The following is a 16,742-nucleotide window of genomic DNA, read 5'->3' on the forward strand; positions in this document are numbered from 1 at the left end:
GGGTGATGAATCTTCAGATGTCTTGATTTGCCAATAAATGTCTACTGTACGCCTCGCTCTTATGACATTGAGTGATCTGCCTGAAGAATGATTCAGTAGTCATGATGGCCTTTTAGAACCCGCGGCAGCACCCGTAAAATACCTTAAGTTTGTTTCCTATACCATTCAACACATTTAAAAAAAATGCCTCCGGCTCCTGAATGGCCCATGCATCGGCTTGGCAACGTAGATTCCATGTTCACGGCCGACAAATCAAGTGTTGAACGCCACTTGCATGCCCGCTGCCAGCCTGACAAGAGCTAGAAAGTATGGACAACCCCTGTGAGCATCCACGCTATTGCTTCGACTCGCTACACCAGGCGACGAGGAACCATGAAGGGAATAGTGCACCGCGCACTCTGCGTCATGCCTGTTTCTCACCCCCCAAAAGCTACAAGTATGGAAAAAGGCAAGATAATCGAAGCTGCGATGACAAGGTGTGAGGATCTCGGCAGACAGCTTTGACCATCAACCAAAGAGTACCCTATCGGGCATTGACCACTGGATCCAGGCGGTAGAGATAAACGTCAGAGATACAATGACCACTCACTATCATCCATCCTGTTCACTAGATGTACTTGAGAAACTTAAGACAAAATTGGGTCCTGGGGAGTGAATTCACACTCAACACTTCATTTCTCAAATAGACTTTAAGATGTGTTTTTCCAATCCGTCAAGGTTGCTTGTGCCTTGGATGCCCTTTATGGATCGTTGCTGAACCTGGAGAGGTTCGTCACCAAGGTTTAACAGAATTTTACAATATCATCGGAGAAACCTGCAGTTCACGCATATAGTCCGCCTGCTTGACATCCTCTTTGACTGTCCAACCTCGGTTCGCTTACTACATCAGGTTCTTTTTGCAGTGTATCTCTCTCGCTTCTCATAGAACACCAGTATACGTCTTCGCATCGCGGGAAAAGATCACGGTCAGCCCCAAGGAACCCGGCCTAGTCAACAACAAGAAAGAAAAAGATGTCCCAAGCACAGGAGAAGGTCCCAGGCAGAGCCAGTCCTATCGAGACCCTCGACGAGGTCCTCAAGCTCTGGGCCCTCGCCGACAAAGCCATGAGCATCAGCGACGCGACCTCCGCTCCACGATCCCCTTACTCGGACCCGGGCTACCGCCTCCGCGACCCGGACCTCTTCGCCGACGACCTGGCAACGCGCCTCGCCCGGTTCGCCGTCTCCGAGACCATCGCCGCCGACCCGCGCGAAAGTGTGCAAACGGTTCTCGAGAGCACCTTCTCGCCCGCAGCCGGCGGACAGCGCACATCTGTTTCGACGCAGCCGACACCCGGCCTAACACGCTTCAACATAAAGCCGACGCGCGGCAGCCCGCCGCCATCACCGCCGCCTGGTTTCGGGTTCGGGTGCTCGCTGAAGCGCATGTCCCGTGCCAGCTTGGACCGGCTTCTTCTGTTGCCAGGCCGCCAGCCGTCGCGCGGTAGTGGCAGAGGCGGCGGCGGCGGGACGGCTGTCCTTGAGATGAGGGAGACCATTGCGCAGGGCCGGATCAGGGCTTCGGCCAAGGACGAAGGGCCGTGGCAGTCCCTGCATCAGGGCGGGGTCAGTCAAGGTGTCAGGTCAAGGTGGCCGGGTGGGAAAAGCTTTTGCCCGCTCTTGTTGGTCCTGCCCAGAGCCGCAGGTAGGGCGAAGAGGGAATGAAGCTCCGTGTTTTCGCCCGGGAGAGGAGGAGGAGCCGATCCGCGCACGGAACGTGAGGAGAGTCACCTGGAAGTAATGAGATGCCCCCGTTTCATTGCTGCTTCGAGTTATGGACTTTGGACATGGTACATGGGCTCTCCGAAGGTTGTGCATGCAATGGAATTGTTCGGAGAAATGGTCCCTGGAACTTGGAAGTGGATCAAAGGAACCAAGGAAAAGGGGGGAGGATGAAAAAAGGGAACATGAAGGTAGTATAAGAAGAATACGCTAGTCGTTGATTAAAAATCTTGCTTTAGTGTAAGATCAGTCCCAAAACCTGGTTCAGGGTCCTGTGGATCGGAACGAAGGCGTCGGTCGTCCTTAATGTGACATTGATATACCATCCACTGGGGATGGTTTGGGGCGAAGATCGTCGATGCTGGAGCCAGGGTTACCAACAGACAACTTGTCCGGAGAGCCTGGAAGAATCTTCGCATAGCGACCCTGTTCATGCCGCCGACCACCGACCACCCTCCACCACTCGAGACCAACCACTCGGAGGTCAGCGGCATCTCCACGCGCTGACGTCCTCGTCAGGCTCGTCTTCGGGATCGCTCTGCGGAAATTCGACGCCCGCACCATCGTCATAGAAGGTGCCCCTGCTCTCCTCCTCCCCATCGCCCATCATCCACTCGTCGCTGATGAAGGCTCGTCGAAGGTCCTGGCGTACGGCAAAGACCTCGCGAGTCTTGCCAAGGTAATCGACGTCGCCAAAGGAGCCGGGCTGCATCTCGCGGCCGTGGGCGCGGTAGTAGCGCTTGATGCGCGTCTGGCGGACCTTGGAGTCGACCTTTTTGGGGTCGTACAGGCGGTACATGACAGCCCTCGACAGGGCGATGCGGCTCATGCGTCCCGAGTCGACCGACTTGATAATGTCACGCCACTCGCGGTCGGGGTGCTGCTTGCCGGCCCATTTGCGATACTCCTCCTCGCCAAAGAGCTTGGAGAGGGCGGGCCGCCAGTCAAAGGAGGCTTCAAAACGGTCGTAGTCGACACGCAAGTTGGGCAGTTCCGTATCATTGGCAATGCGGCGCAATACGAGAATGTGCGGAGCCACGTCGTAGCGGTTGGCGGGCGGCGGGGCCAGGTAGGCGGTGACCTTTTCCCGCCACTGCTTGACGCATTCATCGTGCACCGTCGCGTCGCTGGCTATGAGCCTGCTGGTGCCATGCTGGGCCGGCCATGGCCTTGTCGGTGTAGATGCGCGGAGGCCATCGTCTGAAAAGACGATCAAAGTCGAGGGCAAAGTTGAGGTCGCGCGGCTGGCGGTGTTCGTCAGTGACGGGGTCAAAAGGCCAGAAACTCGAGGCGGCTGCGTCGGAGGGTGGCAGTTGGCAAAGACGCGTTCTGTGACTGTTTGGAAGAACCGAGACACGAGGCGCAAATTCAGCCAGACTCGTGGTATGTATCGAGAGTCGGTGATGCAGCCAATGATGTGCATCCAGATTTCGGGAGGGAGATAGGGAAGAGAGCGAGCACGAGTGGCTGTTGGCGGCAGGTCGGTCGTCATGGCGCGATGCGGCGGATGTCCATGTTTGGCTGACGGGTGTGGGCGGCAGCAGAAGTCTCGAGCAGCGGCCAGGCGCTTGTCCTTATACGATCTCGTAGGACGATGAGTTGGTGGTATTGGGGACTGTAACAGGCCATCGAGGGTGGGATGGAGAATGGAGGATGGAGGATGGAGGATGGAGGGGTCCAGCGACACGAGCAGACCAGGTGGATTCCAGTGCAACTCGAAGGGCGTCTTGGGTCGATTAAGGGGTGTGGACGAAGCATTCGCTAAGAGCAGGGGCCAAGAGACCCTGCAGGGCCCTGGTGTGGCTGTCTTGGGCGGTGCTCCACCGAAAAGACGTGAGCGCTTGGGGGTTGAATGTCTGGTTGATGCATGGAGATGAAATGCCTGGAGATGAGATGCCTGGAGATGCTTGAAGTAGAAATGCCCGAGTTGAAAAGCCTGAAGTTCAGAACCAGGTGGAGGGGGGGGTGGAAGGAGAGAGGGGAGAGCACCCTGACAGCCTGGTGCATCAAAGAAGGCAGGAGAGCAAAACAGGTGGGTGAGTGACACCTAGCTGGTGGCGCCCTCCTCATGCTAAGGTACCATGTGGGCAGCAGGTATGGGAGATAATTCCAAGGACGAAGTAGGTAGACTGACAATCAACAACACCGCAGTCATGATTTTCAGTGGTATATACTTCCAAAATTAAAATACGACCATGAAATGAAGTGTATTTTTGCACCTTGCATTGCACTTCGCCTTGATCACCCTTCACTCGAATAAATCGTGTCCCACGTCATGATCGAAAAATGGGGGCAAGGGGCAGCCTGCTCTGTCGTAGTAAGGCAGCGTTGCACATCATCCCCAGCCTCGAGACAATAGACCAAAGGTCGGCGGCGATTGACAGAAAACATCGATACCAAGTGCAGCCTCCCATCGGTATGCCACCCTTGAGACCGTTGCGGCAGATCACGCCCAGCTGCTGACACGTCCCGAATCCTGGGGAACACGCTTAGCTTCGTCTACGATGCCGTCAGGTCCAACGGCAATAATCCGCTGCCCCTGATCTTCGTCGCAAAGACCAATCCATACCCGAGGCTGTGACCCGGCCGGGTTACGGCAGAAGGGAAAGAGAGTCAGACATTCCAATGCATTCCACCCAAGCATCGATCGAGGAGTTCCTGCTGTCGGCACGTGCTTGACCCCCCGCAAGCGGACGCCCCAACGACGTCATCACCTCGGAGCTTCTGGTCCAGCCCGCCCAGAGTCTGGAACAGACAGTGGAGCAGCTGAGGGAGCTCGGTGCGCTTTCTTGACGATAGCTCCAGCTCCGGCGCCGTAGCTCCTGCTGAAGCATGCAGCTCCTGCGTCATCCTGCAAACAGCTTCCCCAATGCCCCTGCTTTCACTGCTGATACTGCCGCGGCCGCTCCGCCAGACGTTAAGTTCGTCATCCGGCAAGCCTATTTCTTGCTCTTGCCTTCCCTTTTTCTCTGCCTTCCTCTTCCTTCATCTCAATCAAACCTCCTACGCAACCCAGTCATCCCTTGTCGTGCTTCTTCCTCCCTCCATCCTACACCTCTCACACCAACCAATCCACACACATCGACAACCACCGCCATCATGATGTCCGCACGCCCCGCCGTTCGTACCATTGTACCCCGGGCCACGCGCTCGGCACGCATGCCAGTCCGCCAGCAGACCCGCCTTCAGTCGACGACCGGCTCTTCCACATCATCATCAGGCGGTGCCGGAGCATCTCACTTCGGTGCTGGTGTCGCCGGCGGCATTGCTGGTGTTGCCCTCTTCTCCGCCATCTACTCCTTCACCCCCGCCGGCCGCACGGCGTCCAAGGTCAACAGCACACTAAAGGACGCCGAAAAGAAGTACACCGAAGCCACGAAGAAGCTGCAGGCCAACACGCCCTCGGCTGACGAGGCCGTCAACTACATCAAGGAGTTTGCCTACTCTTACGTCGGTTGGATTCCCGGCGGCCGCGCCTACGTCGACACGGCCTTTGACGACTGGGAGAAGGTCCGCAAGAACCACAAGGACGAAGCTGATGCCCTCGTCAACGATGCCTACAAGCAGTTCCAGGACCTCTCCAAGTCTGGCCTCAGCCTCGAGACAGCTTCCAAGGCCTACGATGTCGTCGCCGACCTGACGAAGAAGGTCGCCGAGCTCTCGGGTGACGCCATTTCGGACATCATCGACAACCACCCCAGGCTCAAGGAGAAGCTCGGCGGCAACGTCGACAAGCTCAAGGAGATGGGCGAGGCCTACGGTCCCGAGGCCAAGAAGCAGGTTGACCAGACATGGAAGGAGGTCAAGGACATCGTCTCGGGCGGTGTCAGCTTTGCGACCCTCGAGAAGGTCCGCAAACTCATTGAGGAGAAGGTCCAGCAGGTCAAGAAGCTCGGCGACGAGGCGTGGAAGAAGGCTCTGGAGGAGGCGAAACCCATTCTCGACAAGAACCCCAAGGTTAAGAAGCTCATCGAGGAGAACGCCGACGCGCTGAAGCAGGGCAACGCCAAGGAGCTCTTCGACAATGCCCGCAAGGCCGTCGACTCGGGCGATCTCGGCGACCTCGAGGGCTACGTCAAGGACGCCGTCGAACAGGGCAAGTCCAAGGCCGAGGAGGTCACGGGCGGCAGCTGGGGCAACCTCGAGAAGTACATCAAGATGGTGCCGCAGGGCGGCGACATCCTGCCCAAGCTGCAACAGCTCGGTGAGGTGGCGCAGAAGCACAAGGCCGAGGGCGAGAAGCTGTTCCAGGAGACAATCGAGGAGCTCAAGCAGGTGCTCGAAAAGAAGTCGCAAAAGGCAAAGGAGATTGCCGAAAAGGCCGAGAAGGAGGCCAAATGATTGTATTTACAAATGAATCGGCGTTGGGGACCCGGGCTGGATCTGTACGATACCATGGGGCACGCATTAAGCGACAGTGGATAATGCATTTGAAGTAACATGATCACAAATCTTTGCACACGAATATAACAATGTAACCAGCCCTAGATCGCAGTAGTCGTGATCTGGCGGTAGCCTGTCTCGCAACGAAGTGCTTGAATTCATTGTTATGACGATGGACCAACAGCCCAAAGGCTCGGCGCGGCCCCGTAACGCACATCGTCATGATGCCATGGGGTTCGCGGATGAAGATGGAGATACTGAGGTGGGCCGAAAACACGATGGAGACTTAAGCATGGGGTTTCTCGCGGAGCAGGTTCCGTCTGGGGCCCCTGCGCTAGTCGTTGGGCACTTTGTGTCAGTCATCATGAGATGGTAAGCCAGCCACAGCGACGGGGAGAGCAAGGTTTCATCACTCGGAGGCATCAAGAGCAGGATGCTTATGAGTCGCGACGCCCCCAATTGATCACTTGGATGTTTGTGAAACGCGTCAGAGTAGGGCCGATGGACCTCTCACTCACCGAGGTAGCTCAAGATGCCTTTGGATTGACGTGGGCAATCAGGAGACTGTGGCTTGCTACGGTAGTACACATACCCGGACGGCATTCATCGGCTCTAATGGCAGTCCATGGTGAGATGGCTATCATCTCCCAAGCCGGTCCCACTAACATCAATCGGCCAGGTGGTGGAGTGGTTAACACGTACCCCTGCTAAGGGTATCTCTCCGGAGGCGCAAGTTCGAATCTTGTCCTGGTCGAACCTTTTGATTTTTGCTTTTGGATTGCAGTGTTGGTAACTGCTCCATCACTTGATGATCCATGGTTCTCTTACTCTATTGGCACAGCGGCTCGTACACTGGGCTCGACTGTTGTGGCCCTGGTCGATCCCTCCAGCTACCTAGGTACATTGGGCTCGGTCTATGGTCGGTTTCTCATGTTCATCGTCGGGAGCATGGCAAATACTCAAGCATCTCACTGCCTCCTCCATGTATGTGTTTGGGGCGCCGAGGCTGCCATGCGCGGAACTAGAGCATGCCATGACCCGCCGACGGCGAACGTGACCCAACGGCCCAAGCCGCCGCGCCGGCAAGACGCGGCCCTCGACTAACACTGGGTTACAACGTCTCACTTCTGCTACACCCTATGAGCTGCCAACAACAGGCATACCTCACCCCTCACGTCTCGGCAGACCTACGCCACGAGCTTGCAGACATGGCAATGCGCGGCTTAAGCTGGTCGACCGGCCGCCTTGGTCTACCCCAGCCTGCTACCCCAGATCATCCACATCAGCCTTGAGCAAGCTCCTAGATGTTGTGCCAACTGCCTCTTTTACCACCCTGTGAATCCAATCTTATCCCACGTCGAATAAGTGAGAGCGTCCACCGTAGTCGGCCATCATCGTCATCATGTCCGAATACACTCTCTACACATACTTCCGCTCCTCCTCCTCGGCCCGCCTTCGCATAGCCCTCAACCATAAGCAGATCCCCCACACTCTCCACCCCGTCAACCTCCTCAAGAACGAACACCTCTCCGACGCCCATCGCGCCCTCAACCCCTCCGCCACCGTGCCCCTCCTCGTCCGCGAGCAACCGGACGCTCCCTCTTCCACGCCCCTCCGCATAACCCAGTCCCTCGCCGCCCTCGAGTACCTCGACGAAGCCCACCCCTCGGCCCCCCACCTCCTGCCCCGCGACGACGCCGACAGCAGGGCCGCCGCCCGCGCCCTGGCCGGCATCATCGCTAGCGACACCCAGCCCGTGACGAACCTGCGCATCGTGCGCCGCGTGCGCCCCCCTGGGCGGCGATGCGAGGCATGGATGCGCGAGCCCTTGGCCGACGGGTTCGCCGCCCTATGAGGCCGTCCGCCGCCGCCTCGGCAGGGCGGGGTTCCGTCGGCGACGAGCTCAGCCTTGCCGACTGCGGCCTTATGGCGGGCCCTCTGAATGCCGAGAAGTACGGCGGCGATCTGAGTCCGTACCCGACCATCTCCGAGTCAGGGCGAACCTGGGACGCTGCCGGCCGTGCCAAGCTGGGTATTACGGGCAGCCTGATTTGCCCGGTTGATTGGAGGGTGGAACAGGCGAGCGGTGTTTCTGTACACTTGAGAGCAATTCAGTGAAAAGAGAACGATCAAGTCCGTCGTCAATTGTGATCCAGAAGGGCTGCTTTGAGAATTTCAATGCTAGCGTGTGTATCTGCTCAAAAACAGCGGCAGCGCCGCCTCGATCGTGCCGCTGACCTCCTCCGAACCGACGAGCGCGCCCTCCTTGCCTGCCCAGCCGCGGATGACGAGCGTGTCGCCGTCTCGAGGAACTTCCTTTCCTCGCCGCCCTCGAGCCGGATCGCCACCTTGCCGCCCTGCGTCTGCTCGAGGATGCTGCCCTCCGTGCCCGCGTCGGGGCCCGAGATGGTGCCCGAGCCGAGGAGGTCGCCCGTGCGGAGGTTGCAGCCCGTGATGGTGTGGTGGGCGATCATCTGGGGCCACGACCAGAGCAGGTTGCGCGAGTTGGTCCTGCTGATGGTCGTCTTGTGGCCGGCGGAAGCTGTCTCTGTCAGCGCGCGTCCCGCGCCGGCGGCGCGATCCGAAGCGTGCACACTTACTGATGAGGTCGACCTCGAGGTCAATGCCCAGGACGTTGTCCTCCCTGCCTTCGCGAAGGTAGGGGAGCAAGTCTGTGTCGTTCTTGATGCCCTGCACCTTGCTGCCGTCGAGCGCATCGGCCAGCACGACCCAGGCGCTGATGCTGGTGCCGAGGTTCTTCGCCGTAAAGGGGCCAAGAGGCACGTACTCCCAGGCCTGCACGTCACGCGCGCTCCAGTCGTTCATGAGGACGTAGCCAAAGACATGCTCTTCTGCCTTGCCCACGGGAACAGGCTCGCCAAGGGTGTTTTCGCGACAGATGAACATGCCAAGCTCGAGCTCTAGGTCGAGCTTGCGGCACGGCTCGAGGGCGGGGATCTTGGGTTCGGCCTTTGGGTCGAGCAGAATCTGTCCCCATGGCCGGCGGATTGGCGTGCCGGAGACGACAACACTGGAGGCGCGGCCGTGGTAGGCAACGGGAAGATGAGTGTAGTTGGGCTGGAAGGCATTGGCAGGGCCCCGGAAGAGAACGCCGACGTTGTACGCGTGATGCTTGCCGGCGTAAAAGTCGGTATAGTCGCCAATCGACAGAGGCAGGTGTGTTTGGACGCTAGACAGAGGGAGCAGCGCAGACTCGCGCAAAGAGGCATTGTCCTTCAGAAGGGCAGCATGCTGTGTGTCCTCGGCGAAGATGGACTGAATGTAGGTCCTGACCTCGCGATGGAAAGGTCGGCCCAGCGCCGCAAAGGTGTTTAGCGTCGGCGATGAGAACACATGAGCCTGCTTTTTTATCGTCGCTGAGCCAGAGAAGCCGTCGGCAGCAGCAAATGCCGCAAGATCGAGCGCATAGTCACCAATGGCAATGGCTGTACGGTGCGTCGAGTCGGACTCTGTAGAGATGACGCCGAAGGGGATGTTGGCCAGCGAGAAGTGGCTCGCCGGCGAGATGGTAAGCCACGAGGTTTGAGACGTCATGGTGGCAATGTGGTGTTGTGGTAGGTATCGGCGGTAAACTGTCAAGGGAATGTACCTTTTCGCGAACAACCGTCGACATGTATGATTAAAAAAACGTGGACGCGTGTGCCAGGTCAAATGAACATTGTCGAGAGCAGTGCTGATTTCATTCAGGAAGGTCTACCATTGCAGGCTGCTGACATGTACACTCAATCCCGCTGCAAGCCGAGCGGCAAGTGGAGGGGTCGCGCGGAATGAGGTCAAGTGAGGGGCAGGGTTGCGACACAGAGTTGCGAACTTTGTGGGGGGCCGAAGGCGGGCGTCAAGGCCGAGTCTAGGCGCCGGCCGGCCTGTTCCGCTGATGCTGCTTTTGTAACGACAATACTTCATCGACCAGAGGGTGCCCCGTTGGCTTACCGCGGAAGAAGATTTTGACCTGCTGTTGTGCCAAACATTTCGGGTCGCCACCATGATCGACGTTTCGTTGTTTCGTTATGCGCGGTGCCGTTCCGAGTTGCTGTTGCTGTTGTGTCGCCTTCCGAGTGTTCAGCCCTGACACTAGGATCCTTCCCAGATACATCGCTTGCTTTAGCTTCTTGACTCGTCCCAGCCGTCGCTGCCTGTCTTCCACGCTCCTCCATCCGGCGGCTGCGCCGGGCGTCTCTCACCTGGTCTTTCAGCTTGCTAGTCACGGATACGGCGTGTTTGTAAACGCTGTCACTAGTGAGTCCCATATCCAGCCAGCTGTTATATATTGGCGTTTTCGTGACGATGCCAAACCAAGAAACATGCCAGATGGACCACAAAAACGTCCGGATCCACGTGCTGAAGGCGATCGCAAGCGTGATAGTGATGATGACGATGGAAATGGGAACTGTAGCTTTGTTAGCATACTGGCCACGAATTCGGGCAGGTCGTGACTTGCACATGACGGCAAATTCTTCGGCAAGCCTGAGACTTCCATCAGCTCCGAGCTCCATTGCATTCATCCCGAAGATGGCTGCTGTGAAGGTTAACGGGAGCTGCAAACTTTTAGCTGTGGCTACTGGCGCAAAAGCTCCACGGTCGTTGTGACGTACGAACACGATTGTCACGACAGTGAACAGCATGATTGATCGGCCTTGTCTGACGGTTTCCTCGGACTGCTTCAGAGACATCCAGGCCTGAACCACACCAGCTTGTTGTTGTTTTAGGGCAAGAAGTCCCTTCACCTGTGAGATGTTATTATGCGGTTCCAGTGCACCGAGGCAAAGTGATCAGCTCACGCCTTCGCAAGTGCTCATGGCACTGTCCCGCAATTGCTCCAGCTCTTTGATGCGCCACTTGATCTTCGTCTGCACCTCTTTGGCATTCAATTCGAAGAATCGAAAAATATGCTGTCTTGCTTCTGGATTGTTGTACACAGCTGGCGGGCGAGCCTGCATGGCGTTGGGCGTTGGCGATGTCGTATTTTGGCCCGGTGTTGCTCCCGATGTATCGAACAAGCTGTCGCCGTTCAGCATGTGCTTCACATGGTTGATGAAACTTTCCAGGACGAAAAGGTGTGATCTGACGACATAGATCATGATCTCGAGCTCTTCTTTGATATCTTCGATCTCTCTATGTAAGGCAGCCTCTGGGTTGATGTCGAGCAATGGTACGTGAAGTTCTGACATCTCAATATTCCCCGGACGTCGGTAAATTTTGCTGGCGTTATTCGTCCACTTATAAAGTCTTTCGAATGCAGCTGTCTCATCTCTCGACTGCAGTGCGTCAACGCATGTCTCCGCGAAAAGCCCTCATTGACTTACCACATTGCCAATTGCTTCTGAGAACTGGTCAATGACCTGTGGTTGCCGGTCATTCTTCCGCGCGCGATCGAAGAACGTATTGGAGCATTCATCAATGACCAGCAATCCAAGGTCGAATACTGATCGAATTTGGTTGGGACGAGCTCTGTCAAGCTTTGTGCGGATTGCTTTGTGTACACCAGAGTGGTCGTATTTTTGGGTGCCATAACGTTTTGGAAAGGAGGTTATGATTGTCTTCTCATCCAATATCCACATCCAAAGCTGGTCAACCATTATGACGCGAGAGACCTTTCGGATCCCTGCTGTGCGGCTGCGGCAAGGCGTTTCCACCAGCCCCTTGTGTTCAAGCCAGCCGCCATTAACGAATGTGTGAAAGTCTTGCGCTTTTGCCGTCGTTGCACGATATACGACCTGGTCACGGTCGCGACTCTTGCTGGTGTTTAAGGTCCAGTAGTAGGCCTGGTCGAGGGTCCGCCTGGGATGAAGTGGGGGATCGAAATATAGGTATTTCTTCAACAAGTTCCTGTCCCGACAAGTCGACATGGCCTCGTAGAGCCTAGCAGCATCCAGGAGCAATTGACCTAACTTTCTCTTCGGGTTTTCGTCTGATATGGTGACACGCCCATTCTTTTCGATTCTGAGTCCCTTTTGAACACGGGCAGAATTTGAACCATCGGCGACCGACCCTATGGTTTGGTTCCTTTTGGGCCGAATACTTGGTACAGTACTCGGGGGAAGGCTAGGAAGATCAGGGTGAATGGCCTCTCTAGCTTTAATACGCTTTTCCCTCCTTTTTTGTTCTTTTTGCTGGCGATTCTCGAACCACTCGTCAGCAAGGATGTCCATTTCTAGCGCAAATTTGTTGCGCAACCTGTCAGTCTCCCAGTGAAGATACGGCATCTTAATTTCGGGTTAGCAGCAAATCATGATAAGGATTATTCAGGGTCAGCATACAAATAACACCATATTTCTTGGTGTTTGGCTCATGGAATTCGGATCTGGTTACGTTAGGGTCAACCACAGTATGAAGAATGACAGAGTCACAAACTAGAAGAAACAGCTTCACACATAGGCCGCATATGGCGAGAATGGGGTGCTGAGCCTGCAGACCCATGCATTTGCCCTCGCCAGTACTGTGGCCTCAACATCATGTATGTGTCAGTCTTGTACGGCTCTTGTAGCTCACGGTTGACGCTGTCGAAGTTGGGAGGGTCCTGGCCGTAGTACAAACCAAGCGCTCGCTAGCCCTGTTAGAGTAGCCCAGTAACTGCAGACAAGACCCTTGCGGAAGGACAAATACCTCAATCCACTACACATATGATTAGTTTGACAGCGGGTGCTAAAAGCACAGCAAGGGACCACTTGCGCTCATATTGTTCGCAGGAAAGTGCACGTATGAAAGAGACTCCGTCAATCGCAGCTCCGAGAGCCGATTAGGTGTTTCCTCATACTTCTTCGCGAGTTTCAGAATAGTCGCCACATTCGTAGTTTCGAGTTCCTTTTTCAACTTCGAGACTTTCGCCGGTGGTTGATCATTACTCTCACATCCCCTGGCTTCGAATTCATCCTTGGGAATGCTCTCCGAATCTTCATAGAGGATGATGTGGACATTGAGATCTTCCTCGGGATCATAATTTTCCTCCGCCGGTTCCGAAGCTGGCGTTTGAGCCTGTGCTGTATTGTTTCTTACTTCTCCTTCGTCGCTGCGGTCCACCGATGCCGATGCTGGCGTGGAAGATTGGTCTGTCATAGGCGGAGGGTTGGGTGGAGGGTAACATGGCGGGGGATTGATGCCGGAACGTGCGATGAGCTCGACACCTTTCTCGTACTCATCTGAAGCTCTCCAATTCCTTAGGCTCTCTTGGAAGTTGTGCACGACGTGCTTTTCGTCTTGGGATCTAGCCAGCGCCTTTCGGATGTGGTCGAACCGCTCCAGATTCCGGACGCATTCGTTCTTCCACTTACTCATTTTCTCTTCAACGCGGCTCTTCACAGGTGATCTCTGGTCCATTGTGGCTCATTGTCTTTGAGTCGATTCCGCTTGCGCTCGCGCTCGCGCTCACGCTCGAATTCTTTCTCCCACACATAATGGCCCACGTCGAAGAAGGCTGCTCGTTCGCCCACTTTGATGCAGCCCAAGTAATGCAGCATGTGGTTGCTGATGTTATCATCGTGTTGTTCAGAGCTGAGACAAGTTGTTTGTGGATAGTCACACATGGCTTTCCTGAAGAGGCCGATTGGAGCATGAAAAGACGTTGATCAAACTGAATCACGTTCTCCGGGTACGCCAGGGTAGCGTAGGGCCTGGTTAAATAGGCGATTCGGGGCGGGATGCGGCTCAACTCGACAAGAATGCTACGACGACTGACGGCATGCGGCCTTGGGGTTGGCTTTGGGGCGCAGCCTCGTCCCGAACAGAACAGGTTCGAACAGGTTCGCCAAGAACAGTCATAACCAGGGGGTTGCGAGGCATGCAAGCCCCTCAGTAGACAGGCAAAAGGTTCAGCCCATTCTGCTCTTGCGCATGAAAAGAGCACCGAGGGAGCAGGAGTTGGACCAACAGGAAGCGAGCTGTAGGAGGCATTTACAGCCAAACAAGGTAGAACGGCACCATGTTCCAAGGCTCGGCCGTAAAAACAAGTTGGTGGTCAGCAATGAACTTATCCCACAGATGATGATCGGGCCCGACTTGACTGTCAGTACAAGGGCAGGTGCAGAATGCTTATCGACAACGCAAGGCTGTAGCACTGGCGTCCGTATAGGGTGTCGTACGCGCGAAGGATCAGCAAACAGTTAACTATTCCCGGTGGTGCATGATGCGCGTGGCCGTATTGGGACGCCTTGGCTACGCTTCTCCTGAGGTGATCAGGCTGCTCAGTTGAACCGAACACGCGAGGCTGGCGGAAGCTGACCAATGTGGCTTGCGATGAGTCCGACGTGAAACGTGACGAGTCGATTTGAGGGTAAGCAAGATCTCGATGGCGGACAAGTGATTTTGCAATAATCGCGTGCCGACAAGAAAGGGTTCACAAATGAGAATGGGGGCCATGGAGCCGCGCTGAGTCGAAGCCTGCGGACGCTGTCGTGTCCTCGGAATCCGTATTTGAAGACAAGATTCTCATGAGAAACTTCACTTCTGTTGCTCATGGCAGCACTGTAATCGACTCTTGGTCGCTACTGCGTTCAGCTGCGATGATCCTGTTGTCTACGATCACGGTACCCAGGTACCCTAGCTTCAAGGCAGATGGCTTGTTCCTGAGGTGGTCAGAGCTCCCACCCGGCCCGGCCCAAGTCCCGACTCCGCTGCCACTGGACCCTCCTCCCTGCGCCCCCTCCTCCCTGCCAAGCCTGCCTACCCACCACCATTTACCATTTCCCCCCTCCTCTGCTGCCCCTCCTCCAGACGATTCCCCAGCAACTATCGCCTGGAGATATTGAAAGCACACCCGCATCTGGACAGACCCATTTATTCAACAGAAATTCGAACTTCATCGAGTTGGCAATCCTGATGCCCTGAGAGGAAACAGAAACAATTTCCGGAGGGCAACGCTCCTAACATGGCTACTGCCCCCCACGCCGGGACCCTCACGTGATACTGGAATAGCCTCAACAACCCGACAGTACCCGTCCCCCAGCGACCATCCCACCCAAGAGATCCAATCGCAGCATCGGCAGACGCAACGATTGCGATGCCAATCCCACGCTCCCAGCCTCAGGGTGCGCTAGCGCCTCGCCTGTCATTTCAACACCTCCGGTACGGATGGACACAACGCGGGCATAACCCAGAAAGCCTCTGAGTGCAAGGCCTGGACCGATCAAAGAACCCAGGGAATGAAGGCTGAAATGCTCCCAAGCAAGCGACCAGGGGAGCTCGACGCGCCAAGCGATGCCACGATCCGCGCTGAAAATTATTTCGCTCGACATCATTCTTTCCTGGGCGCCGCGCCTGACCAACTCAAAAAATCTGTCATGCCCATGCCACATGCCGTTTGACTCAACGTCTCAAACATTTCTCCTCATTCGCACCCACCGACCGTGTCATGGCTGACGAAAAACGTATTGAAGAGTCCAATGCGGTCGCGCCGGCTTCCGCTGCCGTCGCCGACCCCACGCCGGCAGATGTTGAGACCGCCAGGGCCATGCCCCCGACTGCCGATGTTAGCGGCGCAACCAAAATTCGGGGTGGCGATGAAGCTCTCGCCATGGTTGGCGAGCAGCAGCATAGCTATGATCCAGCCGTTGCGGCGCGTGCTGTGCGTAAGATTGATTGGTTTCTCATGCCTGCCATGATCTTTGGCTGTAAGTCGAGTCGCTTCACCCGCACAACATGATTCATTATCCAGCAGCCCATACTCACAAATGATAGATGGACTCGTCTACTACGACAAGGCCATCTTGGGATCGGCTGTCCTGTTTGGCATGACAAAGGACCTCAAGCTCTCGATTGTCGTCGACGCCACCACGACACCTCCCACCATGGACACGACTCGCATGTCTTGGGCGACCTCGCTCTTCTACTTTGGCATGCTCGGTGGCCTGTACCCCATGACATATGCCCTTCAGCGCTTCGACATTGGTCGCATCCTCGGAGGCATCGTCATTCTCTGGGCTGGCATCTGCATGCTGACGGCGGCCGTCGTCGATTACAAAGGTCTCTACGTCCAGCGCTTCTTCCTTGGCTTTGTCGAGTCTATCATCCCCACGGGCTTCATGTGCATCGTCTCTGGCTACTACACGCAAAAGGAACAATCCATGCGCCAGAGCTGGTGGTTTTCCTCCACTGGTCTGTTCACCATTCTCGGCGGTGCCCTCAACTACGGCTTTGCCCAGATCACTGGTGGGGCACTCACCCGATGGCAGTACATCTACCTCCTCGCGGGATGCCTCACGTTCCTCTTTGGCATCTTCTGCTTCTTCATGCCCAACTCACCTGTCAATGCCTGGTTTCTGACGCCAGAGGAGCGATTCGCTGCCGTCGAGCGCCTCCGCTACGGCCAGACCGGTGTTCGCTGCACGACCTTCAAGTTCTCCCAGGTCAAGGAGGCCATCCTCGACATTAAGGTCTGGCTCGTGGCCATCATGATGGCGTCAGTCTACACCATGAACGGCGCTGTCTCGGGCTTCGGTCCTCTCATCGTTTCTACGTTCGGCTGGACGGCCCGCGAGTCCATCTTGTTCCAGTTCCCCGCTCGGGCCCTCTGCTTCATCGTCATTCTCGCCACGGCTTCGGGGGCTCCGCGCTTCCCCAACATTCGCATCTTCATGCTCATCGCT

The 16,742-nt window shown here is 56.3% G+C and overlaps 8 protein-coding genes and 1 non-coding gene across 9 annotated transcripts in view; 5 read left to right on the forward strand and 4 right to left on the reverse strand.

Annotated features, from left to right (window-relative positions):
* Nucleotides 1-1,011: 1,011 nt before the first annotated feature.
* On the forward strand, nucleotides 1,012-1,780 carry VDBG_03144 (predicted protein; the record flags this gene model as incomplete). The annotated part of the gene is made up of 2 exons (XM_003006959.1): nucleotides 1,012-1,605; nucleotides 1,685-1,780. The coding sequence occupies 2 exons, from the start codon at nucleotides 1,012-1,014 to the stop codon at nucleotides 1,778-1,780; spliced, it is 690 nt and encodes a 229-aa protein (XP_003007005.1).
* A 465-nt stretch (nucleotides 1,781-2,245) lies between these two features.
* On the reverse strand, nucleotides 2,246-3,253 carry VDBG_03145 (predicted protein; the record flags this gene model as incomplete). Its single annotated transcript, XM_003006960.1, has 1 exon — nucleotides 2,246-3,253. One exon carries the CDS (start codon nucleotides 3,251-3,253, stop codon nucleotides 2,246-2,248), a length of 1,008 nt encoding a protein of 335 aa, XP_003007006.1.
* Nucleotides 3,254-4,757: 1,504 nt separating this feature from the next.
* VDBG_03146 (conserved hypothetical protein) lies at nucleotides 4,758-6,102 on the forward strand (the record flags this gene model as incomplete). The annotated part of the gene is made up of 1 exon (XM_003006961.1): nucleotides 4,758-6,102. The coding sequence occupies one exon, from the start codon at nucleotides 4,861-4,863 to the stop codon at nucleotides 6,100-6,102; it is 1,242 nt and encodes a 413-aa protein (XP_003007007.1).
* A 715-nt stretch (nucleotides 6,103-6,817) lies between these two features.
* Nucleotides 6,818-6,898, forward strand: VDBG_15062. The gene has a single exon. It is a non-coding gene; the product is annotated as a tRNA-Ser (tRNA).
* Nucleotides 6,899-7,546: 648 nt separating this feature from the next.
* VDBG_03147 (maleylacetoacetate isomerase) lies at nucleotides 7,547-7,999 on the forward strand (the record flags this gene model as incomplete). The annotated part of the gene is made up of 1 exon (XM_003006962.1): nucleotides 7,547-7,999. The coding sequence occupies one exon, from the start codon at nucleotides 7,547-7,549 to the stop codon at nucleotides 7,997-7,999; it is 453 nt and encodes a 150-aa protein (XP_003007008.1).
* Nucleotides 8,000-8,342: 343 nt separating this feature from the next.
* Nucleotides 8,343-9,699, reverse strand: VDBG_03148 (fumarylacetoacetase; the record flags this gene model as incomplete). Its single annotated transcript, XM_003006963.1, has 2 exons — nucleotides 8,343-8,686; nucleotides 8,745-9,699. The coding sequence occupies 2 exons, from the start codon at nucleotides 9,697-9,699 to the stop codon at nucleotides 8,343-8,345; spliced, it is 1,299 nt and encodes a 432-aa protein (XP_003007009.1).
* Nucleotides 9,700-10,934: 1,235 nt separating this feature from the next.
* VDBG_03149 (ankyrin repeat protein) lies at nucleotides 10,935-11,333 on the reverse strand (the record flags this gene model as incomplete). The annotated part of the gene is made up of 1 exon (XM_003006964.1): nucleotides 10,935-11,333. One exon carries the CDS (start codon nucleotides 11,331-11,333, stop codon nucleotides 10,935-10,937), a length of 399 nt encoding a protein of 132 aa, XP_003007010.1.
* Nucleotides 11,334-12,807: 1,474 nt separating this feature from the next.
* On the reverse strand, nucleotides 12,808-13,479 carry VDBG_03150 (predicted protein; the record flags this gene model as incomplete). The annotated part of the gene is made up of 1 exon (XM_003006965.1): nucleotides 12,808-13,479. One exon carries the CDS (start codon nucleotides 13,477-13,479, stop codon nucleotides 12,808-12,810), a length of 672 nt encoding a protein of 223 aa, XP_003007011.1.
* A 2,029-nt stretch (nucleotides 13,480-15,508) lies between these two features.
* The window catches only part of VDBG_03151 (allantoate permease), a gene marked incomplete at both ends in the record, with an annotated part of 1,681 nt that continues 447 nt past the window's right edge, over nucleotides 15,509-16,742 (forward strand). Inside the window, 2 exons of the mRNA XM_003006966.1 lie at nucleotides 15,509-15,767; nucleotides 15,835-16,676. Of these exons, the coding sequence (XP_003007012.1) occupies nucleotides 15,509-15,767; nucleotides 15,835-16,676 (1,101 nt within the window). The remainder of the gene's footprint in view (nucleotides 15,768-15,834; nucleotides 16,677-16,742) is intronic.

The sequence above is a fragment of the Verticillium alfalfae genome, genomic scaffold, assembly GCF_000150825.1.
Source record: "Verticillium alfalfae VaMs.102 supercont1.3 genomic scaffold, whole genome shotgun sequence".
Taxonomy (NCBI): domain Eukaryota; kingdom Fungi; phylum Ascomycota; class Sordariomycetes; order Glomerellales; family Plectosphaerellaceae; genus Verticillium; species Verticillium alfalfae.